The 25,950-nt window shown below is 37.9% G+C and overlaps 1 protein-coding gene across 4 annotated transcripts in view; it reads right to left on the bottom strand.

Annotated features, from left to right (window-relative positions):
* Window positions 1–10,741: 10,741 nt before the first annotated feature.
* Window positions 10,742–25,950, bottom strand: part of MIB1 (MIB E3 ubiquitin protein ligase 1) — a 77,966-nt gene continuing 62,757 nt past the window's right edge. For 2 of the 4 annotated variants that reach the window (XM_009102477.4, XM_018909300.3), the window contains exons 18-21: window positions 24,814–24,892; window positions 23,077–23,190; window positions 21,860–21,960; window positions 10,742–17,241 (exon numbers count right to left, since the gene is read on the bottom strand). In XM_009102477.4, coding sequence (XP_009100725.1) covers window positions 17,101–17,241; window positions 21,860–21,960; window positions 23,077–23,190; window positions 24,814–24,892 — 435 coding nt within the window. In that variant the 3' untranslated portion in view covers window positions 10,742–17,100. Of the gene's footprint in view, window positions 17,242–21,859; window positions 21,961–22,727; window positions 22,915–23,076; window positions 23,191–24,813; window positions 24,893–25,950 lie in introns of those variants that run through there. The other 2 variants (XM_018909296.3, XR_007776804.1) reach the window with 2 other exon arrangements.

Genomic DNA, 25,950 nt, shown 5'->3' with positions numbered 1-25,950 from the left:
TTCACTAATTAGAAAAAATGAAGTTTGTAGTTAATAAATCAGTCCTATTGACTGATTTGAGGGAGGTACACAAATACCTGTGGGATACACTCTTTGATTGGATTTAGCCATTCTACTCTCTGGAGAAATGGTTTTAAATCATTAGCCTTTGAGGTCTGCTTTGAAGATAAATGAAATGTACCTCAAGAAGAAACAAGCCTATTTCCTAAACTTACATCCACTCTATGTCCCCAAGTAATGCTGATGGGCACAGAACAAATCAGGTGATATTGTAAGCAATTGCTCCAGGATGACACATGGAGAGGATTTCTTGCTCTTTTTACTCAACTGAGAAAATCACTTACCACATCCTCATGGACAGGGGCTGGCAATCTCCCAGTACATGGAGCTACTGACCTCTCCATAGGAGCTGGATTAACCAGGCTGACTGCTGGTGAGCACTTGGGTGTCTGTAAACACTGACCTACATACAGATGCCTCACCTCGAGAGCAAGTCTTCTCAACAGACCTGCAAAGGCCTCAAGTCATCTCTTAGACTAGACTAGCGTGGCTGTTAGCAATAAATATCTAATCATACCTCAGCAGAGCACCAGCCCACAGACATTCATCACTCACCAGGTGCCACGGCTACGGCACAGGACACCGCAGCAAAGCCATGGCACTACTGGCACCATCGCCGCCCTTTATTGGCGCCGCGCGCTCTGCCTCCCTTCACAAGGCAGCAGCGTGCTTTGGGAAGGGGTGGCACTGGCAAACACAATTATTCATGGCTCTTCCCATAGCAGGGCGCTCTCCTGTTCCTGATCTACCACGATTCCCCTTTCAGTATGGAAGCAGATACTTCTCTGATACTTCTTGACACTACTCCAAAGGCTGATGATAGCAGCCTAAGATCTGTGAAGAAAACTGCTGATACCAAGATCTGTACTGAAGTGCAGTTTTTGTTCAGCTCAGTGTTGGTTAGGTTAAGGTTAAGGTTGGAGAACACAGGTGAGCTGCCACGAGGCATGGCTGAAATGACCCCTGTGTGGATACAACTGAATGTATGGCCTCATCCAAACAAGAATTGAAGGGAAAAGCCCATTACTCTGCACTGAGAGTGCTTTCCCATTCAGCTGGCTAGAAACAGGCCAGGGATCTCTCGGTATTGTTAATATTTGAACCACTTCATTTTTCTGTACCAAATTATCCCCAGATTTTCAGCCTAATATTCAGTTGTCATGAACTTTCTGGATTTAAATGAGGAAACAGAAATCAACATACATTTGAAGCCAGACAAGCTTTTTGATGGCAACCATGTTCTGGCAATTTAGCATGTTAGCACACGTGTCTGGAGTGAGACTTCAGCTTCCAAAGGTACCTTTCGTTGCCATGCTTCAGATTCCCCTTCTGCACCCTGCCAAAAGTGCTCACCGAGTGAAGGTGGTTTCCTGAACCCAGTGACTGGCTGCAACCACAGCACTTTCTGTCTTAGCTCCAGGAACATCAGAAGGCAAATCAGTTATGATTTTAGACTGCCCACAGTCAACTTCTTGAAGTCAAACAAAAGTTTAACAACACATTCTAGTTTTAATGCAAGCTTCAAAAAATACTCTACTACTGGATGACCACAGAGTATTCCACGGTCAAGGCTAAATGGACACCACTGTACCAGGCAAATATTCTAGAGAATACTACTGTTTAAAGGCAAACAGATAGAGTGAATTGATAAGGCAGAGGTCAACAAGTGGTTCTGATATAAAACATTTTTTAAAAAAGCAGACTCAGATCATGGTACAGTAACTTTTATTGCAGAGATCAGTAGGCCAGCACAGCTATTCATAAGTACTGTACATACACGAGTGCCTCATGCTTATGCCAGCCTGCACAGGGCTAAAATGGAAGCATATAACCAATTAGTGTTAATAGGCAAACAATCATTAGAAGTGTTAACAAGTGATGCTGGAGAGGCTGTTTTTCATTTTATTACTGATCTCTTGTAAGTGTTATTATCCTCATAGAATAACATTCTATTATGAAATGCACATGCACAGCATTAAAGCCTTTGATAGTCCAGTGCTTGCCAGCAGCAGCAAAACTGTAAACAAAGTGAAAGAATCATTTCTGAAATGCCAACAGCCATTAGTATTCACAAAGTTTGGTGGATGCAGAGAGCCAATATGCTAAAGTGTAAATAACAGGAATTTACTATGACCTGGGGATCTATGGAATAAATTGAGTATTCAGTTTCTTCCCATTTTTTAAAAGAGCCTGAACACACATGCCTCATCTCAATTGATTTGTGCCTGAACTAAGGTCTTGAGTCTGTTACATATTTTCAAATCTTTTTAGCCAATAGACTCCCCTAACATTTTTCTCTTTTATAACACAGCAAGCAGCTGCAACTAATCATATTTCATTATGGTTTTGTATATGTTTTGTTTTAAAACAAATTTTACTTAACCAACAAAAATGCAACTGAGCAACTTCTTTCTGTAGAAATTTTTCTGAAGACTGGCAGAATTGGACATGACATCAGATACAATTAAGACAATGTATTTGTTTTAAATTTTAGCAAGGAGGACATGGGTTGAAGGAAAAAAACCACCTTGAAATGAAGAAGTTTACAGGACAAGACAGACTTAATCTTTGCCTACTTTCTATTACTGTTCACAGACAGATGACTTGAAAATTATGGATGCATTTTATCTGACTACCTATTGATGACAACCATTTCTTCAGCTTAGACATACAACCATAGCAGTAAGTGAACAAGGTTTACATTTCTGCATTGGAAATATGCAGTCTCCATCCACCAGAAAAAGTCTCAATGGGAACTCAACCTACAACATCCTGCATCATAACTGGGTAACACCAAGCCCCTCCCAAGCAATCCTCAGCACCAACACAACAGAGCAGGGAAGTGCACACAAGTCACTTTACTGCCCTGCACAGGCTACATTTAGGAAACTTTACTGAACTATTAAATAAGCAATTATGACAATATAGGATATTAAATACAGATAGAGTAGTGTCAACCAAGCTAAATTTGGGCTTTAGGCTTTCTCACAGAAATATTAGGGGTATTCAAGTAAGCATTACGCCTTTCCTTCCAACACACACCTCTATTCTGATGACACCTAAAATTCAGTGAAGAGAGAAAAAAAAGAAAAACATAACACAGCAAAGTCCTACTGGGGAATAGGGTTTTAATGAACACACAAAGCAACTAGGTGACATCTTTATCAGCCCTCATAAACCTTGATTGAATACACAGTGATAAGGCCTGTTTAAACTGTCATCCTCACGATAACACAGGCAGAGACAACGCGGGCCTTAGCAACGACCTGTGCTGGGGAGGCCCCTCCCGAAGGGCCCCTTCCCACTGCTGGGCAAGGTCTGTGCTGTGAGCAGCCCCCAGCCTGCACGGCTGCCTGGACTGTGCCGCACTGGGGGCAGAGGGCTGGGGGCTGCCTGGCATGGTACCACCATGTCTTCTCCCAGCAGTGGCTTGGAAGAGCATCTGAGTCAGCTTGTCTGGCTCTGGGGATGGCCAGTTCTCCAAGGAAGACGGGGGCTATGAGTAGAGTGACCTTTAGCACTCCAATCTGCAAACAGCAAGAATTCCATAAAAGTGGCTTTAAAGAAGTCAAGGAAAGGCTTTTGGGGGTACTTTGGTGCTTGTTTTTGGCTGTTTTGCTGTTGGGATTATTTTAAACCACCATCATCTCTGTGGCACACAGCATTCAGCACCAGGAAGCAAGTCGGCATTTGGGGCCAGCATGGCTATGGAAGGGGCCGGTGACATGACTTCTATCAGAAGATTGGCCTTGGCCATCTAGGATTCTTATTTTTTTTTCTTTTTTAATAAGTATTTCAAACCTTTAAGCATCTCCAAGAAACATCTATTCAAATTGCTAGGTTAGTAACTTCGGATTTAATTTTTCTTCTGCAATTATTTCTAACTAAAAAAAATACAACACATACTTGAACTTTCATTCTTTCTCCCCAAAAATCGTTCTTCCCTCACTGCAATGCTTGCAGTGACACCCGCTGGCTGTGGGAGGTGGAGTTCCATAGAGCACTTCTTAAAATGCTTCAGTGCACTGACAAGATCACAGAGACAGAACCTCAGAGAAATGTTGCCACCCAAAAGCTGGCATTTTGTCAGGTGGCTTAGTCATAACTCAGTACCTGTACTGAATGAATACAGCTCTTTCTCATTAACAGATTTAATAAGGAAATAATGATCAACAGTTACTTGTTAAGTATAATAAAATACACATTGGTATATAATTACTAGTTAATTAATAACTTCCATGGCTTGGGTGGTGGAAGGTATTAGTTCATTTTACACCTATTTGCTCTGTGGCAAGATTGAAGTAGCACTAGTACCTGGTTTCAGTTCTTCATCAGGAAAACACCGAACTGAGCTGGTACACCACAGTGAGACTGGCTGGCAGGGAAGGCATCTTATCTACTCAGGAACTCATTATGGCTGTTGCAGGACTCCCTGCATACACCAGCAGATTTCTTTTCATACCCCCAAGCAGAAATTTCTCATTTCACACTTAAGAAATAAAGGAAACGCACAACTAGTGACTCGTGTAAAGACTCACAGGAAAACCACGGAAACCAAACCTAACAAATCACAATCTAATGGCCTCAGTTAGAGGATAACTTGTTTCTTCAACTATATTAGAGAAACTTCTCTATATTATATACACATACACTCTTAATGTTTAAACAAAATTATCCAAGTTTAAGCTGAAACACAAACAAATCACTCCTGTTACACAAGGTATTTACCAGAAGAAAAGGCTGAGTTTTAATTTAACTACAACATGATGGCTTGGAACAGATCAAGGGAAATTTCAGAAATACTTAGAATAAAAAATTAGGAAAAAAAGAGACCTACTTTTTGCCTGCTCCATGGTATAAGCCAAGAGCAAATGGCTCCTGGCTGTGAGCACACAAGGTATGTTTGCTGACTTACTCAGATTAAAAATATTTTAGTCACCCTAGTGTTATTTCCCGCATACATGGCACTAATGCTCTCTCCAGAGAGTCAGAAGCAGAACTATTACATTCATGGAAAACACATTTATACAGGACTTCCCGCAGAGCTGAAAAAAAAAAAAAAAAAAGTTATCCAATGCCTTCCCAGCCAAACTTCCTCCTGAAGTGAAAAATCCTTCCCTTTGATAAGAAAGCTGTGTCCAACCACATTTCTGTCCCTGACAAAAGAACCGCGCTCCCTTGGCTTGCTCCAGTTTTGGCAGCTGTGCTCAGCAGAACCAGGCTGCTCTTCCCAGCCAGTCACCACGCTTAGCAGAGACACCACTTTATCTTCCCTGAACAATAAAACAAAAATGAACTATGCACAAGCAAGCAGTAACTGTGGGTTACACTGCCCACAGCTCCCAGGCAGGCAGTTCTCTGGGTTAGAAATTCCATCAATAATGTAACACATCATTAAAGACCTCTCTGTCCTCCCCCTCTCCCTTTTTTTTTCCTTTGCCTGTCCACATTCAAAGCTATCTAAGGAGATGTTCAATGCTGCATATACACAGTTCACAGCAAAACAAGCTAGGCTAGTTAGCTTCCTGCGTTCTTTCCATACCAGGAGGAAGCAAATTAATAAAGCACAGGGAAGGACACTTTTCATGCAAACAGGGAAAGCTGGTGCCTTATAGATTCTCTTGTTTCTAATTCACTGACAGCCAATCCACAGATACATGAGCAAACTTGCTCTAGAGTTTTGGGCTACAACTACCAAGCACCGCTCAATGCTCTATCTCCAAGTTCCCTAGGGTACCTAGTGACCTCATCTCAGGCTACCTACCCTTCCAGAAAAGCCAGATGTACCAACCCATGAAAAATACTATGTTATCATGGATGCAGTGCACTTCCCTCACTGCTAGCTCCTATGGACAGAGCACTGTGCCATGAAGATGCCTTAATCTCTATCTACCCTTCAGACACTGCACGTCACACAGCATTCAGCATTCAGCTGTGACAGGGAGGAGCTTAACCTAGGATGTGCTAAGCCCTTCCTTATCTTCCCTAGAAAAACCTGCCAGCTCCAGGCCATCTATATTAATATTCCTATGAGCAGTGCTGGCTAGCTTAGTGTTTAAATACCTGTACCTCATAAAACAACCTTGGGCAAACAGGCCTAATTTTTGTAGGAAGGAACAGGCCAAACCCAAGAACTCCAGGCACAGCAATGATGCGCCCATTGACTTCCTCTCAAAATGCCACGTGAAAAAAAAGGGCATCTCAACATTTGATAATTGAAGATGATCAGAAAGAAAAAGATCAGACAAAATCAACATGAAATTCCTTTCCTTGTCCTGGAAAGCTACAGAGGTTAACACTAGCTCTCCTATAACCCCACAAGCACACACTCATACCCTTGGAAGGATGTTCTGGGGAGAGGTAGTATGACGGTCAAGAATAGCTGGAACAGACATATAAGATATATGTTTGATTTTGGCAAATCCAGATGTCAACTAGCAGTTATGGCACCATTTTTGGCTAAATGAAAATTGGCAAGAGAAATGAAATACCAGGCACAGTTGCACAGTATATATCCAGTAGAGGGTGAGAACAAAAAAAAACCAAAACAAACCAAAAGCTAACCAACCAAAAAACCCCAAAACTTTCTTCTGAAACACTCTTGCTAGCAAGTTGGTTTTTTTCTTTCCTGAGGACTGTTTGACTACGTCCTCAAAGTTGAGAAACTCCTACAAAAGCCCATGACTAACCTTTCCTGGAGTGCTCAACAACTGCTTGCCAAATCTTGGTGTTACCTTTTGATTCAGCACAGCAGATAAAGCCTAAAATTAAATGTCTGGTATCCCAATCTTGTTAATGAAGATATGCTTTTCAAATCTATTTCATTTCCATGCCACTTACCAATAAAGTAATGTCAGCTCAGGATAAGTAGATGCCCAGAGGGCTTCGCCCACTCAACCCTACTTGGCTGCAGCACTTTAAAAGCTTAAGTGCTCCCAACTTCTGCGTACTGCAGGGCAAGCACCTCACGCAGCTCATTACAGAGCAGTTGATTTGCAGCAGCTCCTTTATCCTGCTGCCTGGGTGCAGACAGCCACAGCACAGAGAAAATCCAAGTCAAGATCACTTCTTTACATCCTCAGTGTGTGCCACGGGAAGAAAGTTGTGTTAAATAAAACAGTAAAACCACAACTTTTGCACCAGGGACTGGCTTGTAATTCTCATACCTTCCTTCTCCAAGGGTGGAATAGTTTCAGTATAATTATAAGACATATTCCTCCAGGGAGATTTGGGGTGGAGGAACCTATCCAGGGTGGTGGGACATGCAGGACATGGCAGGGTTCCAGCGGGACTCAGTGTATCCATGTTACAAGCTCTCCGGAGAGGGTACAGAGGAATTTAAAGCTCAATTTTAGCAGACTACTCTTCTCTCTGTCAAATTTGCCATCTGAGTTTCTCACCTCATAAACACCAGAAGAACTAGGTCTATGACTGTATTTTAGCTTTAAGTTTCCCCATACCCTTACTATAGCCCACTTTTCTATCTCAAAGAAAAAGAATGGTGCTTCCAGACTCTATGTCCTCTACATGAAATGGTGGGAGAATGCAGGGTCAGAGGACAACAATATCAAGACTTCCTCAGCCTTACACAGAATCAGTATCACCTGACCAAAACCCAATATCAATATAAATTAGGTGCTTTAAGTGCCATGTGCTATAAATCAGAAAAACAGACAAAAAACTTGGATATGTTGTATGGCTGTACCACAAACAGCTTGACTAGGGCTCCGTGTTAGGAAAAGCCACCTTATCTGGATAGACTTGAAGTGATCTTTATTTTATATGTCTCATCACAGAAGAAAAAATGAAGAAGAACCGTATTGTATTTCAAAGCCAACAATGTATGGCCATTGGAAATGAATGCTATATAATTGCTATTTAGTTTATATAGCTTTCATACAGAACATCATGATACCCTAGAACTGTAGAGTATATACACAGTAAGGGTTATAAAGACTTACTTTATTCAAAGAGATGGAATTATTTTCCTAATTCTTTATGGAGGCAGCAAGAAGTCCAAAACCAGACCCCTTCTCTTTGCAAGCAATCCTACTGAACTTCCTCCAGGCAACATAAGTGGACAAGACACTCCACTTGTTTCCACTAGATGGAAACTTCCCTCTTCTAGTTGCTTGTGACTTTCTCTGGAAAATAACAGGCTGCCACCAAAAAGCGAATCCAGGATACAATTAGAATGAAATTCACCAGGGGCCTATAGGACAAAAAGACAACACCCAAGCCAAACAGCCTTGAAACATTTACTTGTTTCTGAATTTCCTCATATGGTTGAGATCAGAAGTGGCCCTATCCTTTCCTCAGGTGGTAGACAAAATCTTTTTCTTACGGCACCAATGGAGAGAAATAAGGGATGTCAATAAATTAATGCAAAATTATACCAAGACCAAATTCGGGAATTCCTCCTGTCAGTACAGAAATTCACAGTGGAGTTAGGGACACAAGGACAAGGCTTCACTGTGCATATGCCAACCTCAAGTGTAAAAGAAAACAGTGTAAAATTCAGAAGGGACATACCAAGAAGGAAGGGACATGGTTCTGGTATCAAAAATACAGACAAAGAAAAAATTGAAATGGAGGATTTCAGTAGAGGGCACAGAAACACTGAGGACATGAAATACAAGCCCCACAACAGATGTGACAGAGAGAATAACAAGAGCTGCAAACACGGAGGTAAGGAAGGCCCCTTGTTAAATTCAATGCATGCAAGAACCTGTGCCTGAATCACATTGAGCATCCCAAGATTCCTATTTGGGAAACATGACTTTGCTACAGGAGATGGATATTTTTGTTGAAGGAACAGCTCTCTGGTCTGTTCAGCCTCTTGAGAGAAAGATTATGAGTTACTTCAACTTCAAACTTCTGGCCTTCAAGTAACTTGCATACTCAGAGAAGCCTTGAGAAGCTGGACATTCCTTCCACTGAGGAGCCTGATAGGGTTCAAAGCATATTTAAGTGTAAGTTGTGTTACTATAGAGTGGAAAATATTAATCAGCTCTAGCCATCTAGGGAGACTGTGGTTATCATTAAGAATATGTGGGACACTCTTACAAGAATTCTTTTCCCCTGCCTGCTGGACAAGCTCTTTCATATAGTTTATCTGCTCCAACTGCATGCTTTTGAAAAAAAAGCTTGACTAAATGAATACTTTCAACTAGAGCTAAAGGCAAACACTCCACTGGAACTTTGCCCTAATCAATGTTCATGTCACATGAGAGTCAGAGGATAGAATATGGTGCTTACTGAAGTCAGCAAATAACCTAATTATACTTAGCCTGCTTGAAGAAGGAGACAAGTTAGGTTTGGTCCACCCACATATTAATGCAATCATCATTATCCTTATCCCTTGTTTGCTTTCTGCTTATATTGTAATAAAAACTGGTGCCAAATGGAGGGTGCTACTGACCCCTTGTGGGAGAAATACTCACACATTTTAGGATGCAGACATGTCAATGGGGAAATTGGCTCAGAATTAAGTTTCTTACCTCCCACAGATTTATTTCTAAGGAAAATTCACTGAAACAGCGTTAGTTTTGCAAAAGGTCACTACAGTCTCAATAAAGTGTATTTAAAAAAAATTAGAAATTAAGTTTATTATCTTCTCTAGGGCAGTCACACAAACGTCAATAAATCCCAATTGCAGTAGATACTGCAATGACTTTCCCATAACTTAAAGTCTTGCACTGTTGACTAAAATTTATACATTGCCAGTTGGCACAGTTCTCAGTTTTTAATATAAATTATTTTAATCCATCATAGCATCACTTCTAAAGACTGCAAAAAACCCCTACCTTACTATCGCCTGGAAAGCAAAGACATACTACTTTGCTGAAAAGGGAACAAAACCATTTAAAACTCTGAAGTGGTTTTTAGCCAAAACCTTCTTTTAAGTATCAAGAAAAGTTGGTATGATTCATTCTTGAAAGCAAAAGTTTTCCAATGCTTGTCACCATTATGAGCAGGGCTGCACAAAGCACAAGAACTTCAACAATTTTATGTCTAACAACTTGTATTTCCTTTCCTTATGGTGGAAAACCAAGTATGAAAAGGAAGGCTAGTGCTTTTTTATTCCAATACTACCACTAATCTTTACTCTCTAAATGAAACAGAGTACACCTATGAAGAAATCTGCATTTGATTCATGCCATATCCAAAGGAAATGTCCATGCACTTTCACCACTCCCATCAAAAACAGATGACTGTATATGGGATGTAGCTGGAATGACTTAGAACAGCCAAGTGCACTATACAGAAATTATCTCTATTACACAGTACTTACAATATAAAATTATTATAGTTACTTATATTGAACAATAGGAAACAGCCTTCTCAAAATCTAAACCCATCAATACCAAACACTAGCAAAACCTGCAGCTTACACTGCAATCAACAGCAGGGGCTGAAACCCTTGGGACCACAGAAATGAAGTCTTCAACCAATGCCAGCACTGCTCCCATCATGTTCAATGAACACATAAGGAGAAATATGTGAACAGCTCGTAAAACCCAAAGCAAAGAACAAGAGGCTACTTCAAATGTATTTTAACAATTTGCATAAATTATTTTAAAATAAAGTTTTTTCAAAAGTATTTGAAAACACTGTTTTCATACAGACCTGTCATATAAACCAAGGCTGAAGAAACTTGAAAAATGAAAAGAAACTGAGAAAGAGAGCAACAAACTTTTTATTCTGTCAGTTCCTTTTTTCACCTGTACACTAGGACAAATAAAAACACTAAGCCATATAAGTCTGGTTGGTTTTGTTGCCTTTGATTACATAGCCTTTTTTTTTTTTTTTTTTTTTTTTGTACAAATGCATCCATTAAATTGAATCCTAAAAGTACAAACCATGATGCAGCATCTGTTGTCTCAGAATATGGAAGTTACTGTATCTGGCAGGAGATGTTTAAACGGCCACATTCACGTAGCCAGATCTGTAAAGGCCATTCAATTACAAGTAAACACAGAGTCTAACAAACACTTAACAGCAACTCGGGTCAGTAGAACAGAATTATGAACTGCATATTTACAGAAAAATTTGCACATAATCCAGAGACAATTTTAATTCAACCTTTCTGTTGTTACAATATAATCCACCCTTCAAACTTCTACTGTGCTGCTTTAACAATGTTTGAGTACCTTGGAGATTCAAAGGCACATAGCACTTCTGATGCTTCCACAAACTCATTCTTCAGGAACATATTATAAAAGAACCAGTTTTTTTAAGAACTTTAGACTGCAAAATTTCTCAGTAAAGTCTGGCGCTCTTTTAAACATTGTATGCCAACAAGTAACCCAGTTTGCAAATACTTTTTCAGGTATCCAATTTTCAAATTCCATGCTGACATCCAACATCATTACAACTCAGAAGGAGGAAGACAAATGAGCCACCAACCCTTTTCCAATGTTGTGTGCAAAAAATCAGTATTAATTCAGTCCAACTATACTTTTAAATCAGAGCTCTTCAAAAAGTCAGTATACATCTTATATGACAAGTTTTACTAACCATACAGTACATCAGCATTTCCTTTGAAAAGCTTAGACCTTGCTAAGCAGTTTTAACGTAAGCAATTATATAATGCTATCTGCATACAGAAATACACTACATTCACACAGGCAACCTTAAATTTCTCCAATAAACAGTCATGTCAAAATCTACAGTTTACAGAAAATACACATTAGTTTTAACAAAAGCAAAAATGTTTGTTGTGATTCAGTAAAACCTGTTTTCTAACATGAATAGTTTGCATTCATAAAGACACTAAGGCTGGGAAAAATTAAGTACTTCCTAGAAGCTCAAAATGACACAAAGTTTTCTAACTATGAAATGGCATGCAAACATACTGATTTGCTGTTGGTTTTTCTCTCTCACTTACAGAAGATTTACCAGATCAGAATAAAGCAGGTACTTTTACATATTATACAATGACCTCTTCCTCACACTAAAAATGTCACATACAGAAAATTTTCTAAGCTGTCTTTGACAAAAAAGCTGCTTCTTTAAATTTGAGTATTATGCCCTTCAGATCCTCATGACCAGTGCAACAATTAAACAGCTTTCAGAAAGCTTAACAATACCTAAATTTGCCTATTTTCCTTTACAGAAAATATGCAATAAGTTTATAAAGTTTATAAGTTTATAAATCCATGGCAAGGGCATTACAACTATATTAACATCAATTCACTAACTGGATTGAAAAGATACTTGCATTCTTGTGAAGACCCTATGGCTGCTGCCCATTCAATAGTTCTATCAAGGCACTGTACAGTCATTAACTCTCTATATTCTCCAAGATGTGCTGAAGAATATTGTGAATGTGTTTAAGTTGTTAAAAAGCCCTGAGTCAGAACTTGCGTATTTACCACAGGCTTAGCTATAAAAATGGCACACACTAAAGCTTCTGCAGACAACAGTTTAGCTTTGTCAACACAAAGTATGAAATGCACAGAAAGACAACAGTATGAATTCCAGCAACTTATGCACAGGGATACAATGTACTCTGTGGCAAATCACACACTGCTATTGTACGCCATTTACACAGTAATTTTCTAAAGCAAAAAACCTCTGCAATGTATTCAGACATCAAAACTGATGAAGCAAAAGAAAACTGATGCGTTCCCCACCCCTTTTCAAAGACAACAAACAGCATTTTCAAACAGCTAGAGAAGAATTCAGCACTTTGACAGAAAGGAGGTAGCACTGCTAAAGGTTAGACTGTAATGTTGTTGGGGTTTGGTTTTTTAAGTGAAAACTTGACCCATGCAGCACAAAGAACAGGATAGGCTCTTCGGTTCACCAGCTGCTACTGGAAGAGTAAAATTAAATTTCTGACAATTAGTTTTGTAGAGGAAGCTCAGATCACTAGCTGAAAGCAGCTTCTTCAAACAATTTAGTGTTTACACTAACCGCAATTAATACTGCTAAAGATAATTACAGGTACATAAACCTTCATCTCTAGAAAATATCTACACAATAAGTACTTAATTATTTTTAAAAGACCATTTCACGTCTTTAAAAGAAGCTAAAATACCAATTATAAGATTATGCTAACAAGGCACAAGTACTTGTGCAAATCTGCTATATTCTCACCCAGTCCAAGTTAGGAACACCACCTTCTAATCAAACTTTCACATTTACAAAGCAACTTGTTTGCTATCTCACCAGTCTAGTTTTTATTATCCACTTCAGGAAAAAGGGATTTCTCCAAACCCCAATGTACAAATACACAGTAACCCAACAAATGGAAAGTAGGCAGTAGCAGCCCAGATTTTGAGAAGTGCCATATAAGCCTGGGCCACAATAAGTAATGATATAAGTTTTGAGGGGAAAAAAAGTCAAAGGTAGTTATGCAAAAGTTAACAATCTACAACTATTAAGTTTATTCTCTTAACCTCTTAGGTTGTCTTTACACTTTAAATCACTGCATAGTGATATGACTGTTATGTCCCTTAATGAATGGAAAAGAAAGTATTTTACTTAAACATCTGAGCATACCTCACACTGAACAATACATATTTTTAGGTGTGTTGTTACTTGTTTCAAGAAACAAATGGAGATATTTCATTCCATTTAATTTCAAAATTGCTATTAAATGCTGGGGAATAGATGAAACAAACCTTACAACCCTTACATTCTATGACTTTACAATAAATTAAGATATAAACTAACTGATTTTTCTAATTTTCACTTTGCTCAGGTGAAATTTAGACTTTAATGTTTTGCTGAAGACAGATGCACAGTGATATTTCCTTAACCCTACTACTTGTTATGATCCCCTTTGGCTTTCAAGTGAACTTCTCATCCTTCAAATATGTGCTATCCAATTAAACATTCACACTCTGTGCACAGGTAACCACAAAATAAAGTGAATGAGCTTACTGGGATCCTCAACAACACTAGCTCACCTTCTATACCTGAATGAAAAGAGAGGGTCTGAATATAAATATTTATTTCCATAAATGATACCAGATTTGCAAGCATTTTTTTCATTAAGTTTTTTGAAAGGCAAACTGTATCACCATCTCCAGACAAGATACAGCTCTTCCTCCTGTTAATAAGAGACCTATAAAAATAATTCAAGCATCTTGGTTAGCTTTCCTAGTTTTTCTAATTCAGTTGTTTTTCTTGGCACAAAAATAGTTGTTTTTCTGTGTCACCATCATGCTGACACAGCTCAGTCTCAACTGGCACACAACACTGCTGAATGAGTCCAACCACAAACTCCTATGCAGCTGCATACATCTGCTGTGAGTGCAGTACAGAACACTAAAGCTGCTCCTACAGCAATACCTTCAGTCATTGTCTCCATTTCCATAGGACTGTGATGGTATTCAAACACTGATGGTGTTAAACAGTAACTTACATCTCACATCCAGTTTCCTACCCAGGATGCCTCAGATCTGTTCTAACTCAGCTCAATTATTCAGCTGATGCTAAGCTGGAATACTTTCAAGTAATTCTGGCTTGTTCCAGCAACAAAGAATCAGGAAAATGTGAACTGCTATACTGAGGTTTCAGTTTTGAGTTGTGTTATCAAAAAGAGATCCACCCTGCATCTGCACAGCCAAGTTTGCAGAGGTTCCCTTAAAGAATTAAGAGGACAAAATACGTCTGCCAAGACAGAGGAAATCAAGGTACAAATCTGATGCACAACAGGCTAAAACTCAGAATGGATCATCAAATGGCACATCCTATTATAGAAGTATTTCCAGGGGAAGCCTGACAAGAAACTGAAGCCTACCATACCAAGTTCAGCTGTAAAACATGCCACACACACAAAAAAAAAAAAAAACGAAAAAAAACCAAACCAAACAAAAAAACCAACAAAAAACAACAACAACAACCCCCCCCAAAACAAAACAAAACAAAAAAAAAACCCAAAAAAACAAAAACAAAACAACCAAAAACCTTAGTAACATGCATATTGTCCAAATGAAAATTGCAATGAACACACAGATGCACGCATAGTTCAAGTGGAGATACCCAAAATGCTGAACTGAAAAAAGGCTTTACATCAAAAACTTTCCAAAACTCCTTGAAATTTTGGTATTTTTGAATTGGAATCAGGAAGCTAAAAAAGGGAAGCCTGCTTCATTTGGTCAAGAATACAGATTATCTGAGAACAGATGAGAACTAGTATACAAAATAAACCAGACTACTACAGTGACTCCAGACTGTGATTGTGTCCAATGAAAGAACACTGAAAATAATAAGGAACATTTGGAATGCTGGATGAGGATTAAAGACGGCTATTGTAAGGCTGCATATTACACCACTTCATGGTGTTAAAAGCCCCTCTACATACACTTTTCCAATATATCACTCTACTTGTTTCCTGGAAAACTTGATTCAGTGTTTAAATCTTATTGCTTAAAGGTTTGTCTATCTTTACAGTTTATTACTAACAGTCTTCTGAGACATTTGCCAACATTTGCACAGTTCAGGCATATCAACATAAGTTTCAGAAGACAGATTGATTTATCTGCAACGACCACAATTACAACATTATCCTTGCTTGGAGCTTTCCCTGAACTATCCTTTTATCCACGTTTTAGACATATGCAATGAGAATTTAATGATAAATTCACCTTAGCTGCAAGTAAGGCACCTAAATGACTCCAGCATGGATTTCTTTAATGTTCTGCAAGAGCATGTCCAAATGAAGTCTGTACAATGGCAATGGGCTACCTGAACTATGCACTCAGAAAACGGTCAAATCACTTAGGAGCAAGCACAGATTCCTTTTAGTTACAAGAGATCCTTAAATCAGCGCATTTTCTACCACCAAAAAGGATACACTTGTTTTAAAAATGTTAATAGTTTGCAGTCCCTAACAGTAGCATTTTGGGGGTCAGGAGGAACAGCTCTTTATCACATCAGGGACAACAAACTCCTTCAGCAAAATTCAGCTCAACTAGGCACAGTTAACAAAATTCACTGTTCTGTCAGAAGTATCTTCATTTGCAGTATTATTCAGTAATGTTCACAGATAAGTTCTGGTGTTAACACCCCACTCAGATGAATTATCAATATTAAATATTCGCTTTTGCTGTTGACACTGTTTGCCTGGAGACAATAAAACTCACTTAAAAAGAAAGGAAATTTTGCAAAATCTCTTTTTTCCGAATTCACAGACCCACAATTATTAAATGGCTCTGCATGTATGTGTTTCTACACAACAGATCATATTCATTCATCTAAAAGGGATAACTGACCGGCTGCTCAAATGTTCTCCTTTCCACTCAAGCTAAAAGCAATTCAATACACAGTCAAGTAATTAACAGAATTATGAAGCTCACTATTTAAGTTACTTAGCTTGAACCTGTTAGCTCTAAGTGCGGTTTTGTAAACATAATGCTTCTAAAACAGATTTTTCTTTTTATTGTTTCCTACACAACCCATCCTCAGGAACTAAGGGCGTGATGAAGTCAGAATCACCCTACCATTGCATTCTGAGGCATGACCTTATGGGAACAGTATATCTATTATTACTGTGTATATATTTTGTATTGATTTTTCATGACTGTGTATTTCAAGACAGAAATTAATTGTGAATCAGAACTGTCACAGGAAATGTCGACACTCTCCAGAAAAGCACAAAGCAAAAAGAAAAAATCCTAAATATTTATGTTTGGTAGTACCTGACAATATAAAAAAAAAAAATTCCCTTACATCACTTGACATCTGATACATACATGACACACATGAACAAAATCAAAATAAGATTGTCCCTTTAAACTTTAAGGGGAAGAAGACGACAGAAACAAAATGGAAAAAAGACTGCTTTAAATTAGCATTAGGCTTAGATGTTTTTTAAGAGTAAAGCTACAAGCTGACTGTTCAAATACTGCTGCTTTTATTTGGTGCGTTCACAGTCTTTAAACAATTACTATGTAACAAACCTGTGCTACAGTATTAGAAATGTTTTCATCAGAACCCTTTACTACATTTCAAACTAACAGAGGTTTAATACCATCAACATGTCCTTACTCTTTTACAAGCTAGTAAAAAAGACCTGGCCCCTGTTTAGTACAAAAGGATCCTCCGTTCAATGGCCTTGCGGCATATGGGGCACTCGCTCATTCGGTCTCCGCAGAGCTGGCATGTCCCATGGCCACACAGAAAGATCATGTTCTTCAGGCGGTCCAAACACACAGGACACATCGTCTGCAAAAGATTTGGACAGGTCACGTAGTCAGTGGTAGTAGTTACACAGTACTGAATGTGCAACATCTCAATTGCTGAAATTCAAAAACCAATATGTCACCCTAAGTAGCAGATAATTGTCATAGCCACTAAGCTAAATTGTGGGGTTTTTTTAAATCCCATTTTTATTCCGCATGGACTTACAATAGATGGGCTTTTTCTACTCTATCACGACACAAACAACTATGTAGATTTATTCTAAATACATTTCTTTAGTTAAGGCAAAAGTAGTAGGCTGACATCATATTTTCAATAAAACGTTGCAGTTTTGCAACATTAAAACGCTCGTCAGAAAGATTCTCCTTTATATCATGAAATCTTCCAGGGAACAAAACATAAACAGCTTGATGTATGCAATGCTTGGGAAATGACTCACAAATTTCTTCTCAGGCCAGCTAGCTGTTCATAAACTTACCCGTAAACACAAGCACTCAACACTTGCAGAAGGAATAAAAATGTTGCATAATCGATATCTAAAATTTAGTACTTTGTGGAAGTTATCTGGATTTTCAACCAAAAGAACACCTCAAGTTTCAAATGAAGAACAGTTTTGTAAATCTGTAACCTTCACTCATAACAGCAGCACAGCAAACTTTTAAAATCAGTTTTAATTGCTGAACATGAAGTGATGGTCAATGCCCAAAGTTCTTCAGCAGCAAAATTCATTTTGCACCAAGCCATCAAGGAACAATGTCCTTCACCTTGTGTCATGTGCAGAAATGTTTTCATAAGGCATGTTCCTTCACCATAAATATACTGCAGCCATATTAGGATTCATTTAAAACAGTTTATCAAATGTTAGTAAATGAATAGATGTTACAACAGATGAAAATTGTTAAGACCATTCTATAGAACAAATCAAATCTAAGATGTCCTCTTATCTTCGACATACTACAAATATTTAACAATTATAAATATTGATCTCATACATAACATGAAATACTGACAAGACTTGTATTTCAAATACAAATTCATTTTATCACCATCTTGCACCTGTGACTTGCTTCTGTATTCATCATTGGGCTTCACTTGAATTTGTTCATTGCATAAGAGAGAATCCATACCAACGTACTTATTCAGAAAAACCCTAAAGCATATTTTCTATGAAATCAAGAGGTATTACTTCCTAGGGTAGATAGATTAACCGAAGACCAAAAAAATTCGCCAAAATTTTGCTTAAGAGTTTAAATTGGCATGGAATCTGGCCAAATCACTATTTTAATCTTCGGTATACTAGTATAATGGGCTAGCAAGAAAATAAAACTTCCAGGTGAAACCTTAAGCCATTTTATACTTTAAACAATCACTGAAGGGGAATGTGCTCCAGCTTTGCCAGAATTTCCACAGTACTGTGGAAACAAAACATTCTCAAACTAAAAATTTACAGAAGATTGTCTGTCAATCAGTCCTGCTCATTTTTCCATTCACACGAAGTCATCACCTTTGCATCCTACACATCAACGGGACCTTTAGAGTATTCTTCCTGCAGTAACTCACAGACCTAAGGAAAGTGAAACAGCTTTTTATCAGTGAAACAGCTTTTTCCAATGCAATGAATACACAGCTGTGTGACAAGCATCTGTAACTTGGCAGAGCTAGTGTGATGATCTTTCACAAAGGACTGAAAAAGCAAACACTCATCTTATCTTTGGGAAAATCCCTAGTGTGTAGCCTTTATTGTATGTTTTGGCTAATTATTTGCTTTTGTGTCTAAATATAATATCAGAATTACTGAAGTTACAAGGGTCTCTTTCTCTTCAAATGCTACATCTTCATTTAAAAATGAAAACATCCATTATGTGACACAGAAATAATAAAAAAATCAGATCTGTTGAAACACCATTACTTTGAACTCTTTCATTCAGTAAAGGACAGAAATCCCAACATTTTCATTTTACAGATATGCAGTATTAGAAGATTGCCCTATTTCTCCTGCTTAGAACAGAAGCACAGTGTATAAAATACGTTTAATTTCTTAACATGATACTATCTTAACACTTAAGTTACTTCACACAGTAGGACTCAGCTAGCAGAATAATAAGCTTCCTGTTTGCTACACAATTCTCTTCTGACAGGCTTTTCTCAATTAGTTCAGCAGTTTCCCAGTGGGATATAAGCCCAGATAACGGAGTTTTATCCAACTCTGAAGGAGAACTCCTTATTTAACCACCATCTTACACATACTTGTACAGTGAAAGTTCACTGCAAGCCTTATGCCCCTTTTGGGCAGCAGAAAATAAGGAGTGAAATGTAAGTACCTGTAACTATTGTACTATTTTTTAGAACATCCTCTGCATTAAATCCCATTTTTTATCTGCCAGCAACATTTGACTCCCATCTTTTGAAGGAAAACAAATAGTATAAAAAGGCACAATGCCTGTTTTATATGATAATTACTTCTTCAGGTAAGTACTCTGGGAAAGTGCCCAGTGCACCTTAAGTATAACTGGGTTTGCAACTCAAATAATTTTTCTTTCACTAACAAGGTGTTTTAAACCGCTTGAAGTATAAATTCCTCACTACTAAAACCAGTTTTTACAACAATATACAGGTGCACAGTGACAAAATAAATTTATTTTTTAAGGAAGAAAAAAGTGATGTAAGTATGGTGAAGGAACATACATAAGATATTAGATGGATGATGATGATTATGTATGAAATGGAGTGAAGGCATTGAAATTACAGTCAAAAGGGTTCACATTCAGGGAATCCCTGAAGAATGGTGTGGTCATCAGATGTGGGAGATTCTGTTGACATCAGCATCACTTCTGCTTGGCACCAGAAATTGTTTTAAAAGCTTGCTGCACTAACATATTAGATTATCATTGAAGGTATGACTTGAAACAAAGGCTTATACCTGCTGAAAGAGAACAAATTAATTTTAAGTAGAAAAATATCAATTGAACACGAAGACTGAACTATTACAGCAAGAATCAAAAGAATACACAATTACACTGGAATGCTGTGCATAACTTCAAGCACAAATTTTAAGATGAGATGATCCATTTCAATCAAATCTGACTTGCTACTCACAAGTATGATAAAACTCACCCTATCAAAAGTAAGCACAAAAGACACTGAAGAAAACACAAGAGTCTAACGCCTAGAGACACAGAAAGAATAACCAGAACCATCTCCTTCTAGTCAGAGGCACTGAACAATTCTAGCTGCTGGCTAGCAAAATCCCAAAGGTTAGATAAAATCAGAGAGAATAAAACACCACCTAAGGAAAACTGACCAAAAAACCCTGAGATCACACCTAATCAAGAAGAAAAACTGTAACAAAGTAGTTTTCTTTTCACATGCCTATACATAAGAATATCAGCATACCTAAACAGAACTCTGATCTTCTATAACTCCTAAAGTACCCTGAAAAAATGTATCACATTACTTGGATTTAAGCATGCATCCAGCATCTTGTGCATTTATTATTTCAAAAGCCAAAAGAATAACCTTATTCTTTCCATTCAATGCTAAGAAGTAAAGCAGAAGCTATATAGTGGATGCAAGCCATCAGAGATGACAGTAACATCTGAAGTTTCCAGGTAAGACAGACATGCATTTTCAAATTACCATTTTCAATCCTGAATGTTCTTTACAGATAAAAACTACTCTTTTGAACTTCTATTCCTGGAGTGCTGGCCCAGTCACCATATGAAAGGAAAAGCTCCTCACAGACATTCAGCTGAGCATTTCAGCTCTCAAATTTAAGGCATTTTGAAACACAGGCCCTAAAACTGGCAATCTAAAGGTTCTAGCCCAGGCTTTCATGCAAATAAACAGCTGAATCCAACAACTACCAGGACTAGATGTGATGCTGCATCACTGAAGTATTACGGAATGCTGTAAGCCTACTATAGGAAAAGGCAAGCTAGAACACCTCAGTTTCCTGTATCCGTGGAAAGTTTCTTCCAATTGTGTTATACACACGGAAACAAAAAGTCACATTATCAGGGTTCTAAGAGAGTAACCTCATTCAGTAGTCAGATGCTCCAGATCCCTTACTGCTGAAAGATCTGCAAACACTATACCTAATTACAAAAATAAACCTTAACATTTGAATTACATGTATAATATTTCCAAAGTTTCAACCTTGCAGCCACACAGTTTTTTGAAGAGTGTGTTCACTATACCCTTCATAAGACAGATAACTGTCAGCTATTGTTTCAAGGCAGTTAATGAACAGACAAGTCAAGATTAAGGTGGATACAGAATGATGAAGATGATCTACTTTTATCACTGTTCTGTGAAAACAGTTTCTGCTGTACCTACACATTCAGGTCAGCTTAACAGTCAAAGAATGTACTGACTGGGAAGAGCATCCTTTTTCAGTCACATCAACACACGTGCTCTAATGGATGAATTATCAAACATGGCCACTCAATTTTTTATTTTAACCCCATACATGGAGGATATACAAGTCACACCCCACAAAAAATATTGGTCTTCCATCTACAGTTTAAGACCCGAGACACTTCAATATGTCATTTTGCTTTAAATAATAAAGGATGCATTGCCTTTTTCAATCAAGTGGTTCCAGCACTTAATGGTTCTTACAACTTTTATCCAGCACTTTTACCTGTTCCTTGATGTCTTGCAACTGTTGCTGCAGCTTCTGTACATCTGCATTAACATTAGTGTTGTCTTTGTCCTTCTGCAAAACTGGAATGTTTCCACTTGCTGTAACATTAAAAGAAAATAAAAATACGTGATTACGAAGCAATCTAATGAACCAGGAATAATTATTTCTAGTGTCACATAAATTTTTCAAATATCTGAAAAAAATGTTAGTAAACCATCTTTGATAATCTAATTAAATTCACTACATCCTCATTGCAGCTCAACAAAGAATTTCTTTGAGTTTAGCAGCAACACTCCTTTGACAAGTACTTCCATAATAATGACGCTTGTAGTCCCTCAATGTTCTCAGAATTTTTATTTGTCAGTGAAGTTCCTGACATAAATATTTTTTGCATATGTTAAAAAAAAAAAAAGCCAAATTCCTTCACACTGAAATGACTTTTTTATCTACAGAGATGATTCTATTTGGTGTTCAAAATTGCCCAAGCGTCTTAGAAGCAGTTTGTTCAAAATTTGAACAAGCTCAGATTAATATTCCCCTATTTGACTGATCTGGGAGGCAATATTACTATATCAAAGAAAAATTGTCAAGTCTTGAATTTCCAGTGTGGGTACTGAAAACCTAATTTTAATGACTATTCTTATATTTATCTATTTCAAAACATTATGACAAGAATGAACTAATATTCTAATTCTCATAAACTCAACTGAAATACTGTGTACGAAATATACACACACAGAGCAAATACAAATAACTCACAGAAATTACTCAAATAAGTCACAAGAAGTTTAAAAACTAGTCAAAGGAGAAGACGTAAAACTATTCTCCCAGGAAAGTTGCTTGTACCTAGATACAAAATACTTACCATTACTTCAGAGTACCAGAGGTAAAAAAAAATTATTTGCTCACTTGCACAATCACAATAAATCTTCAGCTTTTACTTCTTAGGGCATTAGTAAGTGGCCAAGTCATCACATGTTTTGGATTCTACTTCGAATGCCAGAAGCAACTCTCCAGTGTAATGACTGGTGGTGGTGTTACCACATTTGCTGCTACCGATGCAGAAAGTAGTGCAAACAGCAAAGGGATACCTAGGTTAGCACTGTTTTCATTAAACTTTTCTTCAGAAAGGAGAGAAATATTTAGATCATTTAAGAGAATGAGAATAGGTTGGTGGAGGAACGTGAAAGAGTATGGGCTCTGGAGTCACTCACAAATATCATCACTGGTATCTTCTGTACCTTTCCCTCCGCAGCACGTTATGAAAGGCACTCTTCGCTCAACCACTGCCCGACACTGTACACATTTCTTCATCAAGCTTGCACAATCTGAGGGAACAGAGAAATAAATCAACTCTGAATCTTTCCACTTAGTTTTTCTTTTTTCCTATCCATGAGTTTGTTTATTCAGAGTAACTATACAGCAATGACTTAACAGATGTTATAATACGAAGAACTACTTGAGTCTATCTTCACATAATTTTATGCAAATCACACCTAAATAATGACCTGTTTGGTGCTCAAAGTAAAACTATTCTCTATCTCCTTTTAAGATATTTCAAATGAACAGGTTCCTCTTTCTCCAGATGGATGTCTAGTCCATCCAAGAATTTCAGAAGTTAATAGGTAAATCACACTTTTGAGACCAGAACTTCCAAGAATGTCCTGGCTAGCTGGCTCTCTTTTTCTTTAGAACAAATTATCTCACTGTCCTAATGCTCCAGGGGCAAAGAGATGCAGCTCTTTCTCCTTAAGAGTAAACCTACATCTTTTGATATAATCCTAGAAAGGGGGCTGTAATTTTTCTACTAAAGGCAAGTTATTGTCCCATAAATGCTAAAATGTTGCTGTTAATCAAGAGAGTGGGTCCTACAAAATACACAAACTTGAAGACTCTCTCATCCTGCTTGAACAAGATGGCCAGAAAAAAATCTGGAAAGAAATAATCTACAACTGTTAAACCTTCTGCTGTCCTTGTTACAGCTTAGACTTGGTGACGTGTACTGTGCTGCTGAAATCCTTCACCACAGTAATCAATCTTTTTGTTGTCTTCTTTACTGGGAAGCGATTCAAAAAAACTTCTCTCATCATCTTTCAACTGCGGACAGTGAAAGAAGCCAGATCAGGCTAACTATAGTCAGTGGTGTGATGTCAGCTGCCTCAGCCAGAACAGAGGAAGAAACCAGACTTCTTTAGCAAGTCCAAGTAAGCACTTACTCATGGGAACGATTACCTTCCCTCTTGTGTAGATCCTCATCAATAAGGACTGTTCTTCTCTAGGGAAATGACCCTTCAACAAAACCCTGAAATGTCTGGAGACAAGGTGATAGCTGTATTCTCATACACTTCTACTCAAAACCAAAAAATTTCCAGAGCTCGCCTACCTATTTTACCATTACACAAGATAAATCAAAATGAACCATAAATGGTGCTCTTTGCAAAGATAAATGATGTGAATTCTGGGGCAAAACACAGCCCTTGTGAAAATCTGTAGATTAGTAATGAAGCATACTAAGTATTTATTGACAATATTTTTTTAAAACACAATTTGCATATCTGAATGCCTTCAAAAACTGTAACAAAACAACAAAATTCATTCTAATTACTACCAAAGTGTTAATGATATACAGTAGGCTTCCATAATGTGAGAAAGCCTACTCACAGGTAAATACTTCAGATGAAAGAGCACATGCTTTCTAAATATTTGAAAATCTCCACTCTGTTCTCCAATTATTACCAGCATGACAAATAATGTCAAAATTCTGATGATCACACCAGACTACCAAATAAATTGAACCTGGAATCAGATTACTAATTGTCACTGTTGAGTCAGACACTCAACACACACACACACACACACACAAACACCCACTTGCTAATGCTTTTAGCACTCTGATTAAAAATATTCTGTTTCACAATTACTTCCAAAAGAGGTTTTGTAAAGTTACTTACTCTCACAGGCACACATATGACCACAAGGCTGGAAGAGCACTGCTGCCTTTTTGTCTGAACATACTACGCATTCTTCAATCTGTAAAGAACAACACACACAAAGGTGAGCAAAGTGCATCTCCTGCTCTCTACATTAATTTGCAAGGCACATGGGCCTCAAGAATCTCCATCTAGTAGGGTTTTGAACTCATTGAGCATCTCAAAATGCACTTTAAATGAGTTATCACACAGGTAACTTCTAAGAACAGGTATTTGCTGGCAATATTTACACATTCAGTACAACGACAGGCACAGAGAAGCATTTAGAACACCATGTATTTCTTTTTCTTTTTTCTTTTCTCCTTCTTTATTCCACTGAGGATACTTAAATCAGGGTTGATCAGGCTGGAGAAGAATGTGTCCAGGAAGATGTTATTACAGCCTTTCTGTACTCAAATGGAGCTTATAAGAAAGATGGGAACAAACTTTTTTGCTGGGCCTGTTGCAGTAGTAGAGAGGGTAATAGTTTTATACTAAAAGAAAGCCAATTTGGTATAAGAAAGAAATTTTTTATGATAAGGGTCATGAAACACTGGAACAGGCTACCCAGAGTGGTGGTAGATGATCCATCCCTGGAAACATTCAAGGTCAAGCTGGACAGGGCTCTGAGCAACCTGATCTTGTTGAAGATGTCCCAGCTCATTGCACAGTATCAGATGTCAGTCACATTACTGATTTTAAAGGCCCCTTCCAACATTCTATGATCCTATGAAATTTAACTTGAAAGGTACTTTTACAGAAATGTTTTCATATTCTGGGTTAGAGTTTCTCAAGTCCTTTTATATGAGAGCTGTGTATATAATGGAATCATCAAATGGTTTGGGTTGGAAAGGACCTTAGAGATCCTGCAGTTCTAACCCCTGCCATGGGCAGGGACACCTTCCACTAGATGAGGTTACTCAGGGCCCCATCTAACCTGGCCTTGAACACTGCCAGGGATGGGGTATATACAGTATGATCATAGACATCACATACAATTCCATTCATACTGGCCTGGACCATCTGTTGCAGTTCATAGAACTGTTGTCCTGATTCATTCATGTCCTAGCCTTGCAGATACTACTCTAAGTTTTTATACAGAAAAGTGTAAGAGAAGTA

Source organism: Serinus canaria, chromosome 2, assembly GCF_022539315.1.
Source record: "Serinus canaria isolate serCan28SL12 chromosome 2, serCan2020, whole genome shotgun sequence".
NCBI lineage: Eukaryota > Metazoa > Chordata > Aves > Passeriformes > Fringillidae > Serinus > Serinus canaria.
This window is presented reverse-complemented; position numbering and strand designations above follow the sequence as displayed.